Source organism: Neolamprologus multifasciatus, chromosome 23 (genome assembly GCF_963576455.1).
Source record: "Neolamprologus multifasciatus chromosome 23, fNeoMul1.2, whole genome shotgun sequence".
Lineage (NCBI taxonomy): Eukaryota > Metazoa > Chordata > Actinopteri > Cichliformes > Cichlidae > Neolamprologus > Neolamprologus multifasciatus.
Window position 1 is genome coordinate 13,319,516 of NC_140460.1, and position 17,045 is coordinate 13,336,560.

The 17,045-nt window shown below is 42.6% G+C and overlaps 2 protein-coding genes across 2 annotated transcripts in view; one reads left to right on the forward strand and one right to left on the reverse strand.

Annotated features, from left to right (window-relative positions):
- The window catches only part of nme7 (NME/NM23 family member 7), a 25,253-nt gene extending 17,628 nt beyond the window's left edge, over positions 1-7,625 (forward strand). The window contains exons 11-12 of the mRNA XM_085150158.1: positions 6,719-6,826; positions 7,330-7,625. Of these exons, the coding sequence (XP_085006284.1) occupies positions 6,719-6,826; positions 7,330-7,362 (141 nt within the window). The 3' untranslated portion in view covers positions 7,363-7,625. The remainder of the gene's footprint in view (positions 1-6,718; positions 6,827-7,329) is intronic.
- On the reverse strand, positions 7,392-16,021 carry atp1b1a (ATPase Na+/K+ transporting subunit beta 1a). The gene is made up of 6 exons (XM_085150164.1): positions 15,776-16,021; positions 11,447-11,575; positions 10,057-10,209; positions 9,784-9,953; positions 8,851-8,931; positions 7,392-8,737 (listed from the first exon to the last, which is right to left on the reverse strand). The coding sequence occupies exons 1-6, from the start codon at positions 15,867-15,869 to the stop codon at positions 8,483-8,485; spliced, it is 882 nt and encodes a 293-aa protein (XP_085006290.1). The 5' UTR covers positions 15,870-16,021; the 3' UTR covers positions 7,392-8,482.
- Positions 16,022-17,045: the final 1,024 nt, after the last annotated feature.

The window sequence follows — 17,045 nt, forward strand, 5'->3', positions numbered from 1 at the left end:
TGAGCTGCGTGACTGTGCTGGTGTGTGATGTGAAATCTGATGATTTGACGCTCTGCTCGGTTACCATAACAGTGACAGACTCCACACCTGCACCCGCTACAGGTGCAGCAGCTGCTGACAACTCAGCTGTGATTCTTCTTAAAATATCAAACACTCAATTTGTTTTTCACTTGTAATCAGCTCTGCTGAAGATTTAAGGCTAAGTTAATTAGCTAATGCGTTCCAGGGCACATGACTCTACGCCGCTGCTCATTGATGCCGAAATAAAGACGTGTTTTCCACTGCTCAGTCTATAACAAATTATTCTAAATAGAATACAGGTCTAGCGTACAGGTGTCTGTCCACATTTGGTACTTTTTGATTTTTTTTCCCAGCATTTTTGAACCCTCATAACTTGAAAAGCACATGACCACATGAAATTTTCAGGCTGAAAAAACACGTTTAAGTTCATCCATCCATCCATTCGCTTCCGCTTATCCTTTTCAGGGTCGCGGGGGGCGCTGGAGCCTATCCCAGCTGTCATAGGGCGAGAGGCAGGGTACACCCTGGACAGGTCGCCAGTCTGTCTGACGTTTAAGTTCTGTTACCAAAATTCAGTCTGTCACCAGGTGTATTTATGAAATTATGAGGATTCTAGAATTTCAGCCCATTACTCATTAAAATGTTCATAGGGTGAAAGAAAACTTTCCATTGATCTGGTAAAAATATTCAAGTTATTGAAGAATCAGTTGGCTACTACAAACCTTTTCAGATTTGTCTGATTTATATGGAATAACCCAACAGAAGAAGAAATGTGTTTAGATTAATGGGGAAATTATTTCATTGACCCTAACAAAGATTAATAGTTACTGTAGTTAACAAAAAACTAAAAGTAGGAATGAAAACAAAACAAACACAAAATGTACAAACTAATGAAAATACAATAAAAATCCACATTAAAAACAAAACATTTCCAAACTGAAATAAGTAAATGCAATCTAAGATCTAACTTAGCTGAAAAGTAAGTAAAAAGTTAATAAATATAATGCATAACTTTTGCAGCTGTGGTTCCGATTAGTCTGAGGAGACTGTTCACTGAGCTGCTGTCATTTCTTTTTAGCCCTCTTGCCCCATACAGGACTCTAACCGCTTTGATTGCTTCAGAGTTTTCTGACTCACTGGGAGGTCAAACAGTTTAATCACCACATGGCCTCACTCTCACCTCGTTATAATCTGACAAATCACCTAAACATCAGCACTCCTACTCTTCAGAAGAGTTCACCTCTGTGATCCATCAGATTAGTCACATAAGGGCAGAGGTCTCTGAGAAGAAAGTCGGGGCGGGATGATTAGCTGGATTTTAATTTCAGTTACAATTTTGGCTTCTGCAGCTTCAGAAGAACAAGAAAACACGTCAAAAGATTTGACTTTTGCCATTTTTGTGTTGTGATATAAATCAAGTGCACCCTTTTTGTTTCCAGATCAGCTTAAGCCAAGATGGCCTTCTGGTCAAGAAGACCCATCTAAAAGATGTAAAATTTTCTACTGTAGGTTTGAGCACAGGTTTAAGGCGTCAGCAGGTCTGCTGTATGAGCAGATGGCCTTGAATGGATTTAATTCAATTTTAAAATGAATTCCAAATTTCACTGGAAGCCAGTGAAAGCAAGCAGGAACGGGGCTGATCACTGGCTTTTGTTATGCATCAACTGAACAGAGAACTGAAACATGCACTGACAAGTGAGTTAAAGTGATCTAGACGGGATGAAAATGAAAGCGTGTATTAACGGTTACAAATTACTGGCTGACAGAAACGGCAAAAGGCTGGATAATATTAGAGATGTGAGATTTAAGTTTCATGTGCAGATGATTTCAGTGGCACTGGGTGGGGTACTTTATGAGGACAATAACCCGAAATTCTTATTACACTTCACACACAACCATCATCAGATATGGGACGCGCTCTCATTCTGTTATGCAACTGATGCTCACGTGCATAGGTCATGCTTAATCTGATTATCGAGTACTTTATTACTTCCTTAATTATACAAAAACACTGTCCATGCCTCCTTATAGTTTAAAACTGGATAAATGGTTGAGTGCCCAACATTACAGGCTAACATTAGAACCAGCTCTGCAAGCACAACCCCACAATCTATCCCAGGAACCGCTGCACGCTCTACTCGTTTTCTGTAGACAGACACATGTAGCTAAATCCAGCCAGTCCAGTCGGTACAGAGTTTGACCACATCAACAATGCGCACAAAAATATATGAGCAGCTCAGTCAAGAGTACAACAGTAGATTGGAAATGGTTTGCATTTCACTCATAATGTTGGAAGCAGAAAGTCAGGTTTTTTTTACGTTTTAATAACCATGTTGTAGTTTCTAAGACCTTTATGTCACCTCATACAAATTAAAACTCATAAATGCATTGATGCTTGATTTATTTTTTCTTGAATTTCTTAGAATTTTCTGGCAAATATTTACAGTTCAGTTTAGTTAAATAATGAAGATTAAATATTGACAAAAATCATGGTTTTTACCCCCGTAGACTTCGTTATTCTTCAAACAGCGGGCACAGTAGGGAATGTTTTCTTATCAAACGTAGTGTGTGCGTACGTGTGCGTGCATGTGTGCGTAAAGACACTCCCGACGTCACTATCAGGCTGACAGATTAGACTGCACAAACACTGTCACCCCCACAAGTCTATTCATAGTTAAGGGTCAGTTGTTTGTGGTAAGAATAGACTATTGATTTAATTCTGTTTGACTAATCTATACACAGCACAGATTCAATGACCTCGAACCCACTTCATCATGCCAGAGTGGATGCTAGATCAATTTAATCCCAGTGTTTCCATACAGGAGGGAGCAGAAACGATTCGAATATACAGCCAAGTGCATTAACTAGGCATAAAGAGCGCTGGTATATTCACACCTCCACCCTTCAGCTGCACTCACTCAGTCATAAGATTGCACCGTGTCTTGTGATGTGTCCTCTTATCAGAGTGGACAGACACAACGGTCGTCTATACAGCTTTACTTTCTTAGATTATACGCTCCCCCGCCCTTCAATAAGCAGCATGGATGGCCACTGTGTTCCAACTAAAGATATTACTGTAAGAGATGATCCGACAGGCCCAAACTTCCCGTTACACAAGGCTATCAAACCACCCCTGCATTGTAATGGTGAAAAATATGCTTTTCCTATTGATTTTTGAGGCGTAATGGTTTAGTGGAAAAAAGTATCGGCTTCTCTGTAGAGGTCTCCGTGCTAAATTTAGTCCAGTTTAGAGCACCCAAAACCCTAACGATGGAAACTGTAACCAGACACGTTCGTTGTTCCTTTTAAAGTCGACGTCCGAGCCCATATTTCATTTTGGCAGCAGCTTCAGGATCTGCTTCTCTTTTATCTGTTCCATGGAATGAAAATAAAAGGAAAAAGATAAACAAGAAATCGTTTCCAGCAAAAGAGCTGCAAGGATAGAGGTCGAAGACAAGATACGCTGCTTAGTTGAGTTTTTCCTTTTTTAAAGAAATAACACAGCAGCCAATCATCTGTTCCCTCATCTCCGTGGTTTAATTTCAAACCTGCAATGTTTTATTCAGTTTAATTTTTTTTGTAGAGCCTTTTTATTGTAACTTCAGATTTTTACACTGTTTTTGTTTGTACTTAGACATTCTCTCACTGAGCTGTTTTATTTCCCTTTTAATTTTTTCTGTCTGAGTAATTTCTGCCTTATTGAAATTTCTTTCTTCTTACATTTTTTAGAGGCTGTGTTTAATGTTTTGCCTAATTAAAAAAAATATTTTCTAAAACTTCAATAATGGTGATAGAAAACTCTCAATCTAAGCACTTCACTTTTTGTAGTATTTGTAACTTTAGGCTCAAAGAGTGCAGTACAGTGGGTGTACTCAAGTATCAGTTCAATGTCTTGCTCTTCTCAGCAGGGTGGGACAGTCAGCAGGGCGTTAAGGATCAGGCATATCTGGATGTTCATGTGACCACTAGGTCCCTCTGCCCCAGTCTTCGCTGGCCACCAGAGTTAGCAGTTGTTATGTGAGCATCAGTCTGGTACACTATGGGACTCATTAAAATCAAATTAAACACTGACAGCAGGCCACTCATGGGTAGATAATGCAATTACAGAGAGCAGTGTTTTGCAAAGAATTCTTTTATTGCTAAGTAAATCTTCCCCTGACTTCCCCTTTGCCATCGCTGGCTTTAGTCTCATGTGGCACGGGACACATAAACCAGCTGCAGATCTGCACAGGATGTTATACTCTGTTTCCCACCAGCAGCACGCACACTCAGCAAACAGCCATATTAGGAGACCTGTTGATGTTTCTGCTGTCTTCCAGAGGTGACAAGAATCTCCACAAAAATTTCCAGTTGTATAATTCATTTGAACAATAAACGCAGTTGCAAGAACTTAGAAGTTAATGTTAGGCTGTAAATAAGCTGTACCGCAGGTGCGCGACTTTAATGCACTGTTAACCGCTTGTATTTAGCATGATGATGCCGAATGTTGAAGGTGTTTTTACTGTTGTATTTTATGTTGTAGAAAAAGTGTAGGATTCACCATAACCACAGGCCTTATTCCAGGGATCCACAACCCTCACTCCAGGACGAGGGAAGTCTGCTTCCTTGTTAGCATGCTAACATGTGCTTGATCAGAAACTGGTAGATTGTAAAATTGGAGTTGAACGCTGGACATCCATGGGTGTTTTCTGAGCTTAATCAGCCAATCACAGCCTTTGAAAAGATGTCCCCCTTTTGTCTACGACTTGAATTCAACCAAATTTAGTGTTCTGAGAGTGAGGGATATCTTCTTCTGTATGGCCTGAAATAATGACAACTTTTGACCTCACTTTTCAACCAAATTTCAGCGTTGTTTGCACACTCAGTAAAGTCATCTTCATTGTCTTTTGCATGAACTGCCATCCCTGACTTTGTTTCAAGAAGTCCGAGGTGAAAGAAATTCACCATGCTTCTGGTAGTCTTTTGCGACAGTTCCTTTTTTGATGTAATGGGTGTTAGTTGGTGGTTAGTTTTTAAGCTGTAAGTGTAATTTTTATGGCAGCCTGGTGGAAAGCCGCCATTACTAACGTCCTAATCAAATGTCTAACCTTAAAAGGGAGCTTTAAAAAAAAAACTCAGTTGACACAAAGTTCCCAGCTGATCTTTAGCTACGAGTCCTTGAGCCTGTAGTCTTTATTTTCCTTTGTAGTCTTTAACGTGTTGTGTAGTGCGATTGTTCGAACAGCAGATAGGTTTCCAACTGGTTTTTTCAAAAGACAATGCATCTCTTTGAGAGGAAGCCTTGGGTGATTTGTGACCTTCAAACTGGTTCCTGTCTTTTGTCTGCAGGCTCATAATCCACCGAAGGATAAACAAGTCAGAAATGTTTCCCTGCTGCCGAACACAAAGACCACACACAACCCTTGCTGTGTTAACACCATCATATTTTTTGCTTTTCCCAGCATATCAAATATTACTTCACGTTGCGTAAGATTTGCTTTAGATTAAACAGGCATTTTGGTAAATGAACTATTCATCCGACACCCCTCTCCTGATGGCAGACATTGTTGGGAGGGTTTCATTTCCTGGAAACTCAAGAGGATGAGACAGGCCAGCTCTGACTTTAGGAGTGTCAGAAATAGACTCTGAAGATAAATGTGCTGCATGGAAGAAGGTGGCTACTGTTCTATAGCGGTCAGACAAAAGTGTTGAATAAAATTCAACACTTTTGTCGTAAGAAATTAAAATGAAAAAAATTAATTTTATACTTAACTATAAATAAAGGAAAGGGGATTGGTTTTAGTCTGAAAGTCAAATTTGTAAAACAGGGTCACAAAATGCTTTCTGTATAAATACAAAAAAACCCAATGCAAACAAAAACCAGCTTAAAATTAAAGATTAAAAACTCAAAATTTAAACTTCAAGGATGGTTTCATATCAATTTTTAAAATGTAGATGGTAAGTTAAACATGTAATAGATGAGGTATAAAAATATTTATTATAAAGTCTTCATATAATTAAGTCAGAAACTGATGAATCAAACCAGTTCGTAACAGCAAACGCTCGGTCACATTTAAATCACTGCTAGCTGTCTGGACCTTCTACTAACAGAGTGTCTGGTTTATTTTTTGTTTTTTTGTTGCCCTTTTTGTATATTATTGAAAATCTAAACCATTTCTTAAACTGTTGCCCGCAGCTAGAAAGTCAAGTCTAAGGCTCCAAATGTGATTGTAAAACTACAAGTCAACAAGTTACCCATCATGGAAATGAAATTTAAAAAAAGAGAAACAACAAAAATATTGGAAAAGGCTTGAAAGGTTTAAACAGCCATTCGTTGTACAGTACTCAGGATTTAGTGTGTTACATATTCAGGGAGGGTTTATTTATTTAATGAAGGTTAGTTTGCTTTGCCTGTTGGTCTCAGGAAAAGACGAGCAAAAAGTGAAGTCATTTTTGAAAAGCTGTGGTGAAAATGTGCTTGAAAAGCAAGGCCCCCACCCCCTAAGTCAGTGGAAAGTTTGCTGAGTGTCGATGTTTTGTCACTTCCTCCACAGGATCACATGTTCGGCCGCTGAGTAATCACTCTGCCGGTACAGGATGTTGACTTTCACACCAGGATAGAGACGGCGTCACAGCGCCGAATTCACTTAATTTAATGTTGAAGTGCAACGCTAATGAACAGTGAACACGTGATAATCCAGATGTTTCCATCCGACAGGAAATTGCACGGCACCTTCGTCCAACCACGCTGCGCGCCCTGTACGGCAAAGACAAAGTGAAAAATGCTGTCCACTGCACAGACCTCCCCGAAGACGGTGTTCTGGAGGTGGGTGGCACATGCGCATGTTGTGCACTCCATACACTGAAACTACACTCATGTGTTAGCTGTACAGCTCCTCTCATTCTTTTCAGATAGATACGATGAAGAAACCCTGAGCCCCTGCATAAATAAGTACCTCACATTTAGCGAGAACAAAACCTTCCTGGACTCTAAGGCCATGTCCAGTCTCATGATTGCGCTCTGTGGGCAGGGGCAGCCTCAGATCACACTGGTTTTAGAAAAGCAAGAATGGCAGAGGAATTTGAAACAAAACCATTGTTTTGCAGGGAGTGGGCCTGACCCATCGTGCGTCATTGTTCAGGAAAACTCCTGATCTGTAGTCTGGACAAACGCCTCCTTGTTGAACATTTGCCTATGACTGACTGAGCTGCCATTTTCCCCTGACTGGAACAGTAGCAAAGAAAGGGCTTGTGCAGAGACATTTGAGGTGTCAGACAGTGTTAATTCATCAGATGTTACTATAAATGTCCCTTAAATTCCTTTTCCAGGTGCAGTATTTCTTCAAGATTTTGGATGGATGAAAACCATGTTGAACTACACAGTCAAACACTTCCAGTTTTCTCATTTCTGTTTATTGTTCCAGCCTTATGCAGATTAAATAAAGTAACAAGAGCAGACTCCTGACAAGTGTTTTGATCTTCAACACTGAATTAACTATTTAACACCAACTAAAACGTATTACACGGGATACTGCATTGCCTCTGATGTTCTTTAACTTTTTGACCAGCGACTTTGGTATTAGATTCATACGTTACACTTTTGGAAAGAAAAAAAAAAAAAACAACTGCATAAATATAAAATTCGTCCACCATGAAAATGGCTATAACATTCAATAGCAAGTAGCATCACATGTCGCGTGATGTCTCCAGCAAAACAGATTTCAGAGAACTGAGTCGCCACTGTTTCTGTGGAGGTGACGGTCTTCTAGGCTGGACCCACAAAGCGCTACACTAAGAGTCAGAAAAAAAAAAAAAAAAAAAAAAATTAAAAAAAAATTGCATGAGAGTATCAAACAAATGTAATCAAACCATATCTAACAGCTAAGGTGAACAAAACAAATGTGCCCCTCCTCCAATAACCGGGACGAAGAAGCGCAAACACAGAGCAGTTATTTATTCAGACGTGGGCCTTAAACGTTCAGAGTACCATGCCAGTAATTCAGTTAGTCAGAGCACATGAACACACACTCCTGTAAACGCCTGCACATAGACACGAGCACACACACACGCACACACCTTGGACCACTAAAGCGGACATAAGACAAAGAGGTTACAGCTGGGACTAGACTACAGCACTGGACACTCCAAAAATATATAGAAACCACGTAAGGGTGAAGTATTTCGGGACAGAAAACAACTCGCTACACGTCAGTAGTGGAATTGCCGTTTTACAGTAAATGGATGAACGTTTCCCATGGCTCAAGGAATCTTTTCATTTACAGTAGAATAAATATTTGCTATTGCTACTTTTGTATTTTACATTCTAACCCTCGACGAACACACAGAAAAGCTAGTGTAAAGCACACGGATTAAGTGTAGGTCCTGTATATTATGAATGTTCAAAGACTAGTGGTGGTTTTTATCTGAACGGTTTTCTCTAAGTTGTATTCGTTTTCAAATTGAGTGCTCTCTGTAGCTCAGGTCACGACACGGTGAGCTTTATGTCAAAGCGTCCCTGGTAGCGGTCCTTCTCGCTGTAATCGATGTTGTCTCCCAATGCTTTGCACTCGATGCGGATCTCCTTTCCCTCCGTCACATTGACAAACTGAACGGCCATCAAGGGCTGCAGGTAGTCGGGGTGCAGCTGTTTGCCGTAATATGGGTAGTACTGCAGAGGAAAGCCTTGGCCTATCCCATAGTACTTTATCTCTCCGATCTGGCCTTCATCCTCAGCTCTCTGCAAACACAATACTTGAGTGAGACTTGCAGCCGGTCCTTTTGAAGACAAATATTCATTCTCTCTGTATCTGTGCACTGGAAGGCCACAGCCGCACGCTCTTGCAAACGTACCTTAGGCTTGCAGTAAATGGGGATCTCGTTAGGGCTAACTTTTACCGGCAGTTCTTCTAGTAATGAGTTGTTTGAAGGAGCCTAAAGAAAGAACAAACAAGCAATAACTGGTTTAAATTAAACTTTCACTTATTGGTGCCTACATTAACCACAATGCAACTTCAAGCTCCAGCTCCTCAGAAGTTTTTTTTCCCCCCATTTTCAAACATAACGGAAAAAGCTTCATGGATGGTTCACATGTCTGTAAGGTTTTGCAAGTTGGTTTTCCCTTTACAGAAATGCACTCCCTGTAATTTTTGGGGGGGTATTCACTTTTCTGTTTGTGGATTTGGGTTTTCTGTTTGCTCTGACCCCTTAGTTCCCCTGACACCACACATCTGACCTTTGAGACAAATGATCGCCAACTCTACTTTGTGAGCAAGAGCTCACTGCAGGCACATCTCACTTGTTTTAGTCATTTGAGAGGCAGTGAGACTACGAGTAGATGGGAATGAGATGTTTTTCCATTGTCATTTACAACATCTTTTTACTTGAAAAGGCAATTCTGCTAGCGCTATAGTGCTACGATTGTTCACTCAGAAACGGTCCACTAAGGTAGCCAAATGATTGAGTACAGATTACTTACATCTTAAGGCCACAAAGCAAAGCTTTACAAGTTTACAGCCAAAATGGGAGATGTTAGCCAGCTAGCTCTAACTTAGCTACACAGCATATTACCTCCAAGCTGGCTGTGCTGTTATTATACTGATATTCAGGTATTTAAATACAGAGCAGCACAGTCCAGGACTACAGTTTACTTCATGACTGCAGGTTAAATTAATGTCTAAGGTGAGCCTAAGCTCATTAAGAGAGAGAGAGAGAAAAAAAGAAAAAAGGACTGGTGCCATTTTGTGCTACTTAATATTAGCCTTTGAATTTAAGCGGTAACTATACCTTTGGTCGGAAGTTCACAATTCTGTTGAGCTTTATGATAACACATGGGTTCCCCTCCATGAAGCCATAATCAGGGTCTGTGCCTGAGCAGTTTTTCAGCAAAGACCTAGAAAACTTGCAGACTTTCTTCTTTTCTTCCATACTTCGATCTTTGTACGTGCCAGGAAGCGCTGAAAATGCCACAAGTAAGAAAACAAAATTTAAGTTTAGATCTTCAAACATCCACTCATGAGTGACAAATGGTGAAAGCTGATTGCATTGTATGATACTTGCTTCCACATTCCTCGTAGAAGTCCCGATTCTGCTTTGTCTCATTGTACATCTCAAGGAATTCGTTCATGCTTTGGACATACTTGCTGTATGAACTCGGATCACTCTTCTTAAAAGAAATTTCAGATTTGTCTGAGCGTGGGGTGTGTGACAGACCTGCAAAAACACCACAACTGGTTTGGTAGGAAAACAAAAGTCATGGGACAAAAAATAAAAACACCTTATTTAAAAAAAAAAAAAGGAAAAAAAAAAACTCAATTTGTGTGAAAAAAAAAAGTAAATATCTTAGAGAAGCAACATGACATGCGAGCCATTGTGAGCATTCTCCATTATCTAAGGACAATGTGAGGGTCTTGGGGATTTCCTCTGAGAGCTCCTCACAGCAGTAATTTTCCACAGAGTTGGTGCGCGAGGCGTGGCGAGGGGAGAGTGACAGTGAGAGTAGCTAAAGGCAACATGACAGCCGCGAAACCCTTCTCGGCCTTGCAGCAGGACCCGTTTTATTTGCTGCCGCAGATATGAGTGGGACTCGAGCTGCCGGTTGAGACGGCGAAAGGAGAAGCAGCAGTTTGAGTGTCAGAAGAGGCTTGTGAAAGTTCACCAACCCCCACCCATCCACTCTCACGTGTGTTTCTCTCACAATGGAAACTTTTAGCCTCTGAGTGGGAGGCGGGATCACGCTCCGAAAGGAGAAAAAAAAAAAAACAAAAAAAAAAACGAACCTCTCTCGCTGCTTCCTTGATCGTGCCACTTCTGGAAACTTGCTTCAGCTCAGAGCTCTCCACGCTCACGCTGTTGTTCTGCTCACTCTAATCTCTGATTGTCAACAGTCGTGAACAAAACGGCAGCCACATGCAGCCCGTCATCTAGAATGGCTGCTAAAAATACTGCTAAGGGGCAGAGCATGTGCTGTGCAAACCGCAAGATGAGGCTTGGCACTCAAATCGGTCTCAGAGCGCACAGGAAATTTTTTAAACTGCTGCAGCGTTGTCTGATGACACTCTCGAGATTACACATTAGGTTTCCCCCCCTTCAAGCCTTTAAAAGCTGTGGTGGAAAAACAAAACTTTTTCTTTTCCTTTGAAGAAACAAGCCGCAAACTGTAGTCACGCATGTACATGCAGTCGTGTCAGCTGTGATGCATAATCATAGCACACGTTTTAGTTCCCCTGTTGCCCGCGGGGGGAACATCGACCAGCTGAGGGGAGTGAAGGACAAAATGGCCGAACCTATTTAAGGTCAGAAAGACTGCCGATAGAGGAGCTGCTCAGAGGCACACCCCTCCCAAACAGTCGTCTGTAACGCCCACGAAACACCAACAGGCTTTTTGTCTGGTCGCTGAGCTGATGCAGCAGCAAAGTCAGAAAGGTGAGGAGGAAGAGGATGTGCTTACCTGGGGGAGCAACTCTGTCCTGATAGGTGGGTTTGTCTTTGCTTAACGTTAGCAGCAATGCCTGAATGGTCCCAACGAAAATTCCAGCCAAGCATCCGTAGAAAATCAGATAGAACAAGAGGATTTTAACTGTAGAGGAAGGAAAAGAAATCAAATTACTGAGATGAAAGACGCAAGAAAGAAACTGCTTCAAATGTGAAATATAACATCGCCTCAGATTTCAGAAGTCGCAAGCACCTGAAGGTGATAAGACGGACTGCTTTATTAGAGCATGCCTAACATCAGCTACCCAAAACCCAGGAAAATGTACTCTTCCCAACAGCAACATATCCTTCATAAACCCCTTTCCCAGGTTCTTTTCACCCAATTTAAAGCTTAAATAGATCACGCAGAAGGTGGTATGGCTGTGCTTCCAGAGCAACAGGATGAGTCACTGTTCAGTCCTGCAGACCCCCCCACCCGGCTGCGTCACCTTCAACGATTAGGATTAAAAGAAAAAAAGAAAAGGAAAAAAAAAAAAAAAAAAAAAAAAAAAGGCCCTTATTCATGCTCCTGTGCATAGAAACGTGATGAATTAAGGCAAACGCTTCATTACACGAGTGAACAAAACTAACGGCACATGCTTCCCTGTATGATGCAATCAAACCCTCAGCATCATATTTCATGATTTTCCCCATCAGATTTTTGGTGTTCCAGAGGAAAATAAGTTTTGAGATCAAACAAACTTGTAAATTGTAAGTGTGGTTTAATTTCAGCAAGCTTTAAAAGGTTTTTGTTCAGATGACCAAAACAGTGGGGGTGGGGGATGCTTAAACCTCTGTTAAGGTAACAAAGACTCTTTGTAACTCTATGCTCAACAATTGTGCTTAAGGGCGTAGCCACCTCCGAAAAGCCCCCAGACACCCAGTTATGATCTGTGGCAGGTTAAAAATGCTAATTTTGATTTTCTATCAAGAAGAAAAGAGCTCAGCGAGCCTGAAAGCAGGTTCACTTTAAGGCCTTCAAAGGCCACTTGGCTAGCTGCCTGCGATAGCAAAGACGCAAGCAGAATTTGTTTGGTTTTTCCCCTCAATACAGAGCATGATTAGACTCCGGGATGAGTCTAGTCGGGCCCCAAGCAGTGGCTGCTAGTGTCCTATGAAGCAGTGCCTGACAATAGTCGCGGGTTTCTGACAGTTCTGTGAACTCCTAGGAGTGCGCCATCTCGGAAAAATATGCTGCAATAACCGCCTGCTGTGCAGGGAAGGTGAATTTGCAAAACAAATAACGGCTTATTCCTCGTGTGCGCGCGCGCAAGTGAAAAGAAGTCAAACAGGTGTGGCATGTGCCGGGAAGGACTATCCAATTGGGTGTTCTTTACCCGTCTTGGCCTGTTGAAATCAGAACAGGATCAGCCACAACATTAGAACCACCCGCCTGAAACTTTGTACCCTGTGTGTGTGCTGCAATGGTGACTGGCAGCAGACTTTTTTTGGCTTTATCAGAACAACATTTGGGGGGGGGGGTCTTGAGGTTAGGCCAATTTCATGGTGTGCTTGCTTTGCTTGGAGCAGTCACCTTATCATTGGGGAGGGAGATGTTTGAAGGCACCACAGATGTTGAATGAAAGACACTCAGAAATATTGTGGTGGAAGTAAAACTTCATTAGGAGAAAAGAGCTTTTAAGGACCTCTCTCTGGGGCAAATTCAAACTTTTGGGGCAGTTTTCAGAGCTGACTGGAGATTCTACACCTCTGAAACTCAGCTCATTTTAGATCATGCTTCAAAATGGCTGCCAAGTGGCACCACTAGGAGGGCTTTGATGGTCTGTGTCAAAGTAAAGACCCATTGGATTGCCAGGAGATTCCTCAGAAGCTTTCGTCGTGAGGGTGGCTGTTAGCGCCGTTAGTGGTTAGCCTGTTGTCTGGCTGTCAGTTTGTGTGATTTCACCTGAGCAATCGGAGCGGCCTGAAACGCTGCAGGGCTCAGAGTAAAGCAGCATGGAGCGAGCTGTAGGGGGTGGTGAAAGGCAGCTTCTGAATTGAGAGCACCTCCCCCAGCAGGCTGCTGCAGCACGCCGCGAAGGGACTGTCCCCGCATTCATACCACATGTGTCTCCACGCTCGCAGAGGCCTTCACCAGCCCCGCAGCCTACTTTCCGTCTGGCATGTCGAGACAAACACGTGGAGGAGACGTAACGAGCGCCAAGACTGACACTGTCACCGCGCCACTTCCTGTCTGTCTTACTGAAAAGTGCAAGCGACTCACATGGCACACAATTAGCACGAGTGTTTTACTGAAACACCATTTAATGTGCTAATGATTTACTCTGTACTACACACTGTATGTTTTAAAGTTTTGCAGATTTTAAATTATAAATCTACCAGCACATGATGCTGCCGGTAAAGGCACCCAGAGGTACCAATCTGTTATCTGTATTTGACTGCTTTTGTGCCAGTTGATGAAACTGTATTTGAACTTTGATTAAATTAAACCCAGCTATTTGTTTAAAAATAAAAAATAAAAATCCCTGGTCCAGTCAAACATGTTTTTGGGCTTTCACTGAAGCTATGAGGATGATTTTGGGGGGAAACAAAACAAAAAGGCTTAAAATCATCATCTGTCATTTTATTTAGTCAAGCTCAGATACTTTTGTTTATTAAAAAGGGGGAAAAATGGCGGAAAAAGTAACAGGAAAAAGCAGACTTCTGTTAAGTGATGTTAATTGACACCCCTCCACCCCAAAAGGCCCATTTCAAACCAGAAAAAAGTCCTTTATGGAAAAAATCTGACCGTCATCCACCATGAAAACACTGAGCAGATGACGGTGCTGTGTTCATGATCCGGATATGTTTGTAGTCACCTCAAAAAAAAAACAAACAAACAAACAAAAGAAAAAAAACTCCAATCAGGGCTTTTTTCTTTACAGTCTTGAAATGAAAGAAGACTTTGAAGCATAAGAATATTTATGTGCCATTTAATTAACCCAAACTAAAATAAATCAGTGGTTATGAAATGGCCAAAAATAAGACAACCACAGAGGCTTGTGTCAAGTTAGGGGATACAGACTGGGTCACACTCAGAGGCTTTTTCTGAGCCTCAAAAAAAAGTCTGTGTGATCAGCGCTGTGGCCTGAGATGCTTTGAGCAGACATACCTGTTGCTGCTAAAGCAACATGGCTCACTGCGTGTGCTCCACGGGACACTGAACTACCAGCCTGGTAACCCCACACCACCACCTAGAACATTGAGTGGGTGAAATGTTCCACCCGAGAGCAGCTCCTGATTTTAATCGCCACACACAGCCGTGCTTTGAGCCACAGAGAATTACCGTTTCTCACAAACAAACGTGTTAGTTTGAAGCTTTCATTAAGCCCCGAAGAATGCGCTTTAACGCGCGCACACAGCGACGCCTCATTTCTTCCAGGATAAAAATACAGAGAGGGGCGGCCCGGGAGACATGTGAGTCGTGATCACCGTGTTACCGTGCGGCGTCCGGAGAGGAGGGGGAGACGCGCACATACACGCCATATCTGACGTGCAAAACTGTTTAACGAGCCTAATTGGCGCTATGTAATGCAGGGCAGTGATCCCATCAAACCATCAACCGCGTTAGGCGTCTTAAAGTATTGAAAACGGCGCTGAAACGATTAGAGCCGGATCCAATAATCCCGGGTTCGAGTTAAAACGTGGGGAAGGCAGAGCTGGGCCCGGGTGTCGGGTCCAGGGATCAGCTGCTCGGGTTTATTAAAGGCAGGTATAAAATGTCCTCAGCCCTTCTCCTGCTCCCCGCGGAGGGCTGATACTCAGAATAACAAAATAAACGGCGGCAGCCACCAACTTGTTGGTTCAGGTAAAAGTCTCGGCTGTCCTTCAAGATGACCTTTTCAGAAAAGACTGCCGCTAATCAATGAGCTGATCAGGGCTACGCCTTCGTAATGAACACATGTGACCGCGGGAGCCCTGAAAAATGCACAGAAACACCCCAAAAGGAGGAAATCATTTACGTCCACGGAGACCAAATTGGCTTATTGTCCTCATTTACTGTCCTTGTTTTGGACTCCAATCGATCCGTACCGAGCACTCCTTCGTGTTTCACCTTTTTTCACTTCATTCTCGTCTTAAACACCAACTTGCGCACGCAGCCTCCGTTAAAAAGGCAAAGTCACGACTCGGCGCGCCTCCGGGTGGGAACTCTAACAGGTGCGAACGTCTGCACCGGCAAAACATTGAGTCAAAATACAAATAATCCGCTGTGAGCGCGGTCGGCTTCCACTCTGCTCCAGCCCAACCGCTCCATCAACAACCAGCAGCCCGCCTGCCGGAGATAAAGAACAAAAAGAGTACTCACACCAGCTGCCTCCCGTGCGCCCTAGAAACTCCTTCTTTTCCGAATTCCACACAAATTTCTTCCATCCTCCGTCGCTGTCTTTATTTCCAGACATGGTAACTCCCCCCCCCGTGTCTCTTTCTTTCTGCTTTAACGGCTCTGCTGCGTCTCAGTTCTCAGGCTGAGACTGTCGACTGTCCCTCACAGGAAACAGAAAAGGACAGTCGATTGCGCGTCGCTCCCACTTGTACCGCGCACTATTTATCTCAGAGGGGAAACCAGTGACTCCGCCTGCAAACTCTGTGAACAAGTCCAGCCCCGGAGAGGAGGGCTGAGGCTAGCAAATCACAACCAGCCCCTGCTCTATGCAAAACAGCCAAACAGAGAGCGGCAGTTAGAGGTAGGAAGGCTAATCAGCACACAGAGAGCGCGACCAACGGCTGCTGCAGACGACTTTCAGTCAGTCTACGTTGCGGTCATGGCACGCATCAACCTGACTCTGGGGTGGGGGAGAAAAAGCCGGGAAGAAAAATATGACCTGTACTGTCAGGAAACCTCCAGGGTCGGATCTAGAAGGGTGGCGTCGGGTGGCATGTGCCACGCTACAATGATCTCTTGCCACCCTAGTTGTCTATTAAAATAAGCTAGCATTAACAACTTGAGCCTAGCTACAGTTAACACTGAATATAAGAGGGGGAAGTTATGGGAGTGATAGCAGCACGACAGAGTAAACGAATGAGAGACAGAGAGTTTTGAGATGGGAGAGATTTGCAACGTTTAGCGTGAAGTGTTATCTTGTATAGTTAGTGTGCTGTGTCGTTGTTGTTTTTTGTGTGTAAGTGAGGGTACTAATGAATTTCACAAAGGCAGATTGCAATGTAGGCAAACGTCTCCAGGTGGAAAACAAACAAAAAGGCTTTGATTTTGCCATCCTATTTGATTTCCATTCCACCCTCATGCCACTCTAAGAACATTTCTCTAGATCCGCTCCTGCAGGGGTCCAACATGAAGCTAATGAGGAAGTTAAAAAGCTGCAGTTCCTCTGATGGCCACTGGAATCAGGGCCCATAGACTCCATAGCAACTGTATAGAGTTAATTTAAAAAAAAAAAAAAAACCTTCTTTTAAACATTATTAGTGTTTAATGTTAGAGGCGTGCCTCTTTGACCGACAGGTGGATAACGACACAGGTAAGGATGGTAACTGATAAGAATTTAGTGACTCTGATTCCTCATGTTTACCAGTTAATGACATAAATCTATAGGCTACAGCACCACACACCAAGACAAACC